General features: G+C 36.4%; 1 protein-coding gene across 1 annotated transcript; it reads left to right on the top strand.

Annotated features, from left to right (window-relative positions):
• Positions 1 to 2,104: 2,104 nt before the first annotated feature.
• LOC106316293 (beta-carotene 3-hydroxylase 2, chloroplastic-like) lies at positions 2,105 to 9,461 on the top strand. The gene is made up of 7 exons (XM_013754168.1): positions 2,105 to 2,479; positions 2,568 to 2,627; positions 2,735 to 2,806; positions 2,886 to 3,020; positions 8,815 to 8,940; positions 9,044 to 9,100; positions 9,209 to 9,461. Exons 1-7 carry the CDS (start codon positions 2,105 to 2,107, stop codon positions 9,293 to 9,295), a joined length of 912 nt encoding a protein of 303 aa, XP_013609622.1. The 3' UTR covers positions 9,296 to 9,461.
• The last annotated feature ends 536 nt before the right edge of the window (positions 9,462 to 9,997 follow it).

The following is a 9,997-nucleotide window of genomic DNA, read 5'->3' as shown; positions in this document are numbered from 1 at the left end:
AAAAGGAAAGTTGCACTTATTGTTATGGAAGATGTCTATACATGTTGCATTGGAGACTAGGGTTTCGGGAACATGGAGAATAACTATAAGATAGCTATGGGGTCGTCTGTATAGAGACAGAGACACAGAGGCTGATCTTATAGAAAGAGAGAGAAGCTCTTGGAAGTGTTCTGGGTCGTGCTGAAGCAGTGGCTGAAGTAATCGACGGAAGAGAGACACAAGCGGGTAGCTTAGGAATCTTTCAGTAGCAGTTGTTAGGGTGTAACAGACTGTGTAAAGCTGATTAAGCAGAACTTGTAATAGAGTGTACAAAGCGATTTCTAATAAAGATTAAGGGTTGCTTGTAGTTGTTTGTCTCTTGATTTATCTTCTGCATTACCTTATTGTGGTGTCATCTTTGCCCTAACAGATTTGTTGTTATTAAATACTAAAGTGTAATTGCTTGTGTAATTGCTTTTGTTATATATCAATTTATTTGAATAAAAACAAACATCATATCTTTATTGATTTTATAAAAGAGTAGTGTTTCTATTAATGTCAAACGGTTATCTTTTTGGCCAAGTACTCTTTGGGGGGGTTATTGGTTTAAGAATTCTTTAAGGAATTATAAAATTTTAAGAATCAATTGTTATTGGTTTATGAATTTTTAAAATCTTTCCAAAATCCATTGTTATTGGTTTAAAGAGTTTTAAATTTCATTCAAATCTTTTGTTATTGAAAAAATTTAGTTTTTATTGATTTTGCTATTCTATTAAATTCTATGGTTATTGGGAGCTAAATTCGTTATATTTTTACTCATAAACCTAGACTTTGAAAACATCATATCTGCTCATAATATTTCTGAAACCTGTGTAGTAATAAAAACATTCACATACCGTATGATATATTTTTCTGGTTTGACCTGTGATTTTCAAAAGATCTCTTTGTCGGTTAGTTTCGTATTTGGTGTGTTCAAACATAATCTTTCGTTTGTAAGAGTGATGCCTCAAAAAAAATGTCAATGAAAATATGACTTATAAAAATCTGTCACGTAATATGAAGAATAAAATGACTATTTTCATAATAAAGAAAAAAGAAAACCATAACACAAAGAATCAATACTATAAAATGCATTTGCCCCCAAATAATAATACACTAGTGTCTCATGTAGATTCATTGTTGAAAATTTCTACAATATTTTGTATATTACATTAGAAGGATAAACATTTTGAAAACATACATTGTGCAACTTAATAATCAATAACAATCAATAGAAATCAATACAAAATATTTGATAGAGATTTAGAAAACATTTGTTAAATCTACTAAACTTTTAAAAATCTGTCAACTTCTAAAATCACTAAACTTTTTCCAAATTCTGGTTCCAATAACACCCTCCCCCTAGATTCTATGGTTGACCAGAGTAATACGGTACCTAATCAACTTCGTGCTGTCATATCTAAAAACGTGAAACTCGATAGAGATGAATCATTAATTCTTGTTAATTGTCCAAATATTAAAAAAAGTGACTATTATATGCAGCTGAAATCATATCAAATAAAATATGCTTAAATATTCGCTAAAATAATTACATGTGAATCGTGATGAAAAAATAAATTCTAAACCAAAAACGATAACTAAATTTCCACATGTTTTAAACATACAAATAATATGAATTATTTAGTTTATTTTAAACTATACAAGAAATTATTCATTCCATATTTTTCATATAATTTGTAATTTTCTGTCAAATTTCTAATTATATTCATTTATAATATCTAGCTTTTCCAACCTTCTATCACTGCTTTTAGAATTTCTTACAGAATACTAGAAAGAAATAAGTAAAAAAGGGAGATTTATTTTAGGATGGAGGATTTCATAATACAAAATATATATTGCTTCAAATACAAAATAATTAGCCAAAATGAAAAAAAAATACTTAAAATATATGGTTACAATAAATTAGATACATGTAATAATTTAAATGACAAGACCATATATTATATAGTCCAAGATTTATTACCACAAACAGAAATAGCGCATAGAGGAAAGAAAAGAAACTGTACCTTCTCTGCATATAATTGTTTGTAAGCCCGACCATACATCAACGACACAGTCTCTCTATATGTCTCTTTCGAGTTTCATAAACCTCCCTTCTATGGCGGCAGCACTCTCATCAATCGCCGTAACACTCAAACCACTCAACTGCTTTTTCTCTTCCTCTAACTCTCGCCTCAGTCACCACCCTATCTCCGCCGCCGTTTTCCCACCGTCTCTCAGATTCAACACCTTTCGAAGATGTAAGAACATCACCATCTGTTTTGTCATTGAAGATCAGAAACAAAGCTGTCCCGACATCTTGACGACGTCGAGGCTTGAGAAAGAGGAGAGGAAGAAGTCGGAGAGATTCACTTATCTAATCGCTGCTATGATGTCGAGCTTCGGCATTACTTCCATGGCAATCATGTCCGTTTACTACCGATTTTATTGGCAAATGAAGGTTAAAAAAGAACACAAAAATTCATCAAAATGTTCAATATTTTCCGACAGGATTTTGAAACTGAGACTTGGTTTTTGTTTGGACTTAGGGAGGTGAGGTACCAGTATCAGAAATGTTTGGTACATTTGCTTTCTCAATTGGTGCCGTCGTAAGTTAAAGTTTTGTCCTTAACGATCCGGATGAATGTATCCGTCGAGTAGTCCGGTTACCATATTTTTTGTAATATCTTTCACTAAAAAATGTTTGGGTTTATAGGTTGGGATGGAATTCTGGGCAAGATGGGCTCATGAAGCTCTCTGGCACACTTCGTTGTGGAACATGCATGAGGTAACTGTTTTTGTTTCCGGTTTACAAAAATAACTTAAAGTGTTCTTTGTGAATTTAAACCGGTTTTTGTTTGGGGTAGTCTCATCACAAACCTCGAGAAGGAGCGTTTGAGTTAAACGATGTGTTTGCTATAATAAACGCGGTTCCTGCGATTGGTCTTCTTTACTATGGATTCTTCAATAAAGGACTTGTTCCGGGTCTCTGCTTCGGTGCGGTAAGTCCTTCTCCTTCTCCCTCTTTTTATCTTCTTTGACAATATCGGAAACGTTATATATTTTGATTGGTCTTTGACTCTTAGAAAACTGTATTTAGTTTTAGTTATCTCACAGAAACCAAAAGAACATGAAACATGGTTTAGTAAAAGTAGATTAAACTACTAAATCAGTAAATTCAACGAAATTTCGTTAGACAGAGATAGGTATATTTAGAATAGTTTATGATTGTCGTAAACTGTAAGATGTTTTCAACGTGACTTAAACAATTATAACTAAATTTATTACATTTAAAATTCATTGACCTGCGGTTTAGCCACGGTTGCATATTGGAGTTTAATCAGCTGACTTTTTTTGTTGAACTAATTTGATGCACTAAAATAAATGAAACCAATGTATACAGAGTTTGAGCTATATAGTTTTGTTTTTTGCACAAAGCTATATAGTTTGTTACAAGTTTGAAGGAATCTATAGAGTATTGCAAAGTGATATTAAGCCAAAAGAAATTATGAGTTACGATTACCTCTATCTATACATGCTTTCCCTTCCTTTTTATTTTTAAATGAATGTTAAATTTTTATTCATAAAAAAAAACCTCTGTACATCCAAGTGTGTCCTTAGCTTAACTTTTTATACAACTTAAACTCTTTATATAATTAGTAAAGCCTATAAAAAATTATATCCTTGTACTAAACCAAAACTGCAATCTTCCTTCCATGCCCTTCAGCCTCTTCGATCTCATTAGGCTAAGCTTATTTCTAACCCTCTTATCAATCAGTTTCTTCAAGGTAACCATCGGCAATAACTTTTCTCCGTGTTTCAATCTGTTTCTCTCACGCCACAGAGTATATATCGCAGCCTGGAAAGCATAATGAATGCAGAACAATCGCCTCTTCTCCATTTTTTCATCAGAAAGCAGTAAAGCAATATCATTCCAACCATTTGAATAAGAATCACCCAAGATCTCTTTAGTGAGATGCTCCCATACCTGAGAAGTATAGGAACACTCAAAAAAATAAGTGATCTCGTGATTCCTCTGCATTCTTGCACAACACACATGTCGTGTCCACTCCTATACTCCACTTAGCAACTCGATCCAGAGTAGAGAGCCTGTTTAGTGTCGCAAACCAAGTTATAAAAGCAAACTTTGGAGTAGCTTGGGAGAACCAAACACCTCGAGTCCAAAGAAGCTTCATCTTCGGTTCTCTTATTAATCTCCAAGTCTCTTGAGTCGAAAAATTATTCTTGAACCCCGAATCTCTTCTCCATAAGCTAGCATCCTCCACCAAGAAGTCCCGATTCTCTCTAACTTTACTCAAATCACTTTCAATATCATTCAATAGCTGCATACGGTGTCTTTTCCTCCTTCTGAAACATAACACAGCTTCTTCTACCGTTGCTTCCCTGCTAATCCCCAAGTCTATGATTCCTCTATACCCCAGGAGATCCAAGAGAACTCCTCTTTCAGACTAATTATCATACCAGAAAGAGGTGTGCCTCCCATTGCCCACTTCTTCCTATAAAAAAGTTTTGCTACATCTCTCAACTTCAACATCTTTCTCCACATCCAGGATCCAACTTGTGTATTTTTCTTCACTGCCCAGAAACTGTTCTTCTTTAGTAAATTCTCTCGAATCCATTTTCCCCACAAAGAATCACCCGACAGCATTCTCCAAATTAGTTTCAAAACTTATACTTTATTGACCTCTTTAAGATCTCTTATCCCAAGCCCTCCTTCACTCTTCTCTGTGCAGATTTCTCTCCAGGCTACCTTAGCCCCCGTGGTTTTCAGATCAGGCCCCGATCAAAGAAATGCAGAGCAAAGTTGATTCACTTCTTTTATGCATTTACTAGGCAAGCGAAACACAGCAGCCCAAAAGGATACAATACTCATAAGCACTGCTTTGATCAACTGCAGCCTACCAGCGTAGGATAGAAACCTAGATGTACAAGTGTTTATTCTTTTTCTGATTTTCTCTAAAAGCGGCTGATAGTCTTGTCTTCTCATCGATTGAGTCATTAGGGGGAGACCCAAATATCTTACTGGTAGATCACCCTCATCTAAAGGGAAGTATGTTAAGATTCTCATCTTCTCATGATCAGAAATTTCAGCCATATATATTGTGGACTTCTAAATGCTGATTTTCAGACCTGGCCAAACTGCAAACTCATCGAACACTGAGAGGACACCTTCCACTGATTCTTTAGATCCCTCAACAAACACCATAAGATCGTCTGCAAAGCAGATATGAGTGAGTAGGAGAGACTTACAGCGCGGGTGAAATTTGAACTTCCTCTCCTGTACCGCTTTGTCTATCTTCCTTGACAGAACATCCATACAAATTACGAACAAGTAAGGGGAAAGGGAACAACCCTGTCTCAGGCCCCTTGGACTCTGAAAGTAACCAGCAAGATCCCCATTAACCTGAACCGAAAACGAAGGACTTGTGGTGCATAATTTAATCCAATGGATGAACTTCTCAAGAAATCCTAAAGCCACCAAGCATTTCAGAATAAATGGCCAGTGAACAGAGTCAAACGCCTTAGATATGTCGCTTTTCATTACACATCTTGGGGATATCGATTCCTTATGGTACTCCTTTACCAACTCTGAAGCAAGCAATACATTTTCCATTAGTAATCTCCCCTTAACAAACACAGACTAGTTCTCTGTAACCATCCTCGGAAGCAGTAGCTTAAGACGATTGGCTATAATTTTCGACACCACCTTGTATAAGACATTACAGCAAGCAATCGGTCGATAGTATCTCATCTCCATAGAGTCTATTTTCTTCGGAATCAAAGCTAGAATCGTGGGGTTAACTCCCTTTCGCAGAAAACCAAATATGAAGACCGACTGAATAGCAACTGTAAAGTCATGGGCAATAACTGACCATGTTGTTTTCAAAAACTCACATGGATAACCATCTGGCCCCGGAGATTTGTTGGACGACATAGCAAACAACACCTTTCTTATCTCCTCCTCTGTGACTTCTGCTTCCAACATATTACAATCCCCCCTGAAGTACACCTGAACTCCAAAAGGTCCTGAAGCTCCTCCTCTGAAGTACCTTGATAGTCCGAAGGCTGAAGATTCATGAACTCAGAGAAAAATCTCTCCGCCTCCTTTTTTTATATCAGATTGCGTAGTAACTATGCCTCCATCCTGACATCTGATTTCTCGTATAGTGTTCTGAGCTTGGCGAGTTCTTATAGCGTTGTGAAACGTCTTATTATTTTGATCTCCGACATTCAGTCAGTGCAGCTTTGCCGTTTGTTTAAGGAAATCCTCTTATAGGCTGGCCACATGAAGCCACTTCGCATATGCATATGCTTCGTCTTGAATGGCAATATTGCTAGGACTGGAAAGAGTTTGTTTTTGTTTATCACAAAGAACTTCAAACGCCTCTTTAGCTCTTCTAGTCAGATTACCTAGCTTAGCTTTACCCATTTCTCTGATAAGAGGCTTCAAATTCTTGAGCTTCTTGGAGAATCGAAACAACGCTGAAGTGGAGTGGAATAACTTCTCAGTACTATCCCAGTACTTCTTCACCATAGGCATAAAGCTTGGCAAACTACCAATTGCATTCACATATTTGAACGGTCTTCTTATCTTCTCATTAGGCGACCACACCTGAATCTTACATCTCATGTGATCCGAGCACCCTCCTGGCTCAAAAACTGAGTAAGCATTTGAAAACCGCAGAAGAGCGACATCATTCAATAGAGCCCTATCCATTTTTTTACAGACAACTCCTTCTTCTCTCTTATTGCACCAGGTATAAAGAGGTCCCTGATAAGCCATATCCGTAAACTAACAATGAAGAACTACCCTTTGAAAGTCTCTCATTCCTCCCGGCACTCTTCCAAAGTCAGTGAATCCCGAACTCTCTTCACCTTCCAAGATTTCATTAAAATCCCCAAAAATCATCCAAGCCTTGTTTTTAAAACTAGGAGATTTGTGATGATGGCATAAGTCTCCCCACGACACCTTCCTTTCCTCAGACTGATTACTAGCATACACAAAAGTACAATAAAATTCTTCCTCGCCACGAATCCCCACTGAACAAGTAATCATTTGATCAGTTTTGTAAACTGGAGTCATAACTATTGAATCCCTCCACAGCACCCAAATTCTTCCACCTTGACTGCATTCATAATTGGTCATAAGAGACCAATCTCTGAAATTCGACTTCATTATATTATCTACCTTCCTTTTCTTCACCCTTGTTTCCAAGATACAACCAAACTTCATCTCATTGTTCCTGAGCCACTCTTTCACGATGGAATGTTTTAATGGTTTGTTGAATCCGCGCACATTCCAAAAGAAGCTCGACATTATTATTGTTTTCGCCTAGAAGACCTTTTTCCCTTCGGATTTACATCATGAGCTTTAGCCTTCTACGCTCTCTTCAAACCCTTCAGCAACTGCCTTACCCTTGTCTGCTTCTTGTTGTTCAAGAATATCATCCTCCAACAAATCACTTTCCAACTCCCTTGTCTGTTCTTGAACATCAACGTCTTCATCTTCTGAAATGCCATCTTCATTTTTTCCGTCTATTGTTTCTTCCTCTTGCTCATCCATTGTTACTTCGCCTTCCTCAATTTCATCCAGATTTAAAACAGAATATTTTCGAAGCTGATCTGATATTCTGCTTCATTTCTCTGTGGGGACTGCACCTGCCCCTACCCACTTTCATTGGAGATAACAACGACCAATTATTTTCTCCAGTGCTTACCTGAGCTTCCTCTATCTCTTTTCCTTCTCTTTGCTTAGTTCCACTTTCTGTAATTGTCTCATTTGTAACCTTCTTCCCATGTTCATCAACTCCTTCTTGCTCTTAGAGTTGTTATCCTCACTTCTGCTCTTTTGAGAACGAGGAGAGCCTTCATTTTTTCTCTTATCTTTCCCATTCATTACACACCTTCTCCGTATGACCCCACTTACCACAGAGATTGCATTTTGAGGGCAACCAAGGGTAGTGAAATCCAATTGTGAACTCTTTTCCATCCTGAAACTCGATCTCTTTTGGCAAAATCTCTGTAACGTCCACATTCACAAAGACTTTAGCTTCCTATAGATTAGTGCACGCTACAGTCTCTGGATGCAGCCTATCAGGAAACCCAACAGTGCTTGTCATAAAACTGAGCCCTTCCCATGAGTACATGTACAACAGAACCTTCAACAGATGAACCCACATTGGTATCGATACGTCCTCTTGTTTCTCTTCCTCTGTCTTTGGAGTCCGTTTAGTGACCACCATGGGAACCCCAACAGTATTCCACATACCCCATTTTAGAATCTTTTCTCGAGCTTTCGGATTAGAGACCCTAAACCTCATAGTTGTAGCGTTTACTTCATAGATATCCACCTTCATAGACGGATCACCATATCGCCAAATCTTATTAACCACCATATGCACCTTTGCAACATGAGGAGCCAAATCCAGAAATTTCCCAACCACAAAATCTTCCCACAATGGCGTAGACTCCGAAATTACTATCTGGAATATCCACTTTGTGCTTCCCTTTTTTTGTTGATACCTCAACCTTATATTTCTTCAAACTTTTCTTATCCTGAGCCTTCTCAACCCAAGACTGATTAGCTTTTTTCAGAATCGTGCTCTCCTGCTTCCCCTCCATCGTATCACCTTTCCCCACATCCAGATTCACCAATCCTTTCCCCTCCCTTTGACTAGAGTCCATTCCATTTTCTGACCTTTCTGGGTTGGTTTACAGATCTCCCACCTCTTCTAGTAGCTGGCTTTCTTAAAGTTTGGTTTTACACATGGGCAGGGACTAGGAATAACAGTGTTTGGAATGGCCTATATGTTCGTTCACGATGGACTTGTGCACAAGAGATTCCCTGTAGGTCCCATTGCCAATGTCCCTTACTTTCGGAAGGTCGCCGCCGCTCACCAGGTTTAATACCATAATCCAATGGTCTAGTTGACTTTTTCTTAGTTTCGTAATTACTATCTGTTGATCCGGTTTACAATATTAATTTAACAAATATGGTTTTCAGCTACACCACACAGACAAATTCAAAGGTGTACCATATGGGTTGTTTCTTGGACCCAAGGCAAGACCTAACATCCTTTGAAAAGAAAATTATTTGCATGTTATTTTTAATTTTAACACGTGAGTTTGTTAATTTGTATGGTTTGGGGTTGGTTTTGGGATGGTGCAGGAAGTGGAAGAAGTGGGAGGCAAGGAAGAGTTGGAGAAAGAGATAAGTAGGAGAATCAAATCGTACAACAAGGTTTCCACCTCTTAATTGCTTTAGACCCAGTTTTACCTTTTTGTTCTTTTTTCTTGATCTGGTATTATTTGTTGAGTTGAAGTTAATTAAAAAATAAGTAGGGAAGATTCGGGCTAATTGGCCTTTTGAGTTACAAATTTGAAATGACTGAAATATAACAAAGGCCCTTTTTCATTTGCAATGGGTGATTGTTTCTATGATAATAACAAAAACTAGATTTTGATCCAGGCTTTAAAAACGCATGATTATATTTTATTTAACTAAAAAAATGTTTTTACATGATTTATATATTTATATAATTTTACATGATTTATATATTTAAATAATTTTACATGATCTATATATCTATTACTTAACTTAATTTAAAATAAGTTGTATTCTTATATGCTTTATATTCCGCTTCAATACAGTGTGTCTAGGTAATCTTTGAGTTTGTTTATTTAATTATATCGATTGATTGTTTGATGACCAAGTTGATCAAATGAGATATTTAATATCCAATGATTTCTGGAAAGAATTTCTTTGAAAATAATGAATATATTACGAAAGCTAAAAAACGGAATTGGTTAACGAATATACTAGTAATATATTCTCTTATGAATAAAATCGATTTTCATATTAATGATTACTTGATATATATTTTTTGAACTCTAAAATCGATATTCATATTAATGGTTACTAAAAGTTTAATTCAGTTTTTAAAAAATATATTATAAA

Source organism: Brassica oleracea, chromosome C9 (genome assembly GCF_000695525.1).
Source record: "Brassica oleracea var. oleracea cultivar TO1000 chromosome C9, BOL, whole genome shotgun sequence".
In the NCBI taxonomy this organism is placed as follows: Eukaryota; Viridiplantae; Streptophyta; class Magnoliopsida; order Brassicales; family Brassicaceae; genus Brassica; species Brassica oleracea.
Note: the sequence above shows the minus strand (reverse complement) of the source record. Positions and strands in the feature narration are given on the sequence as shown.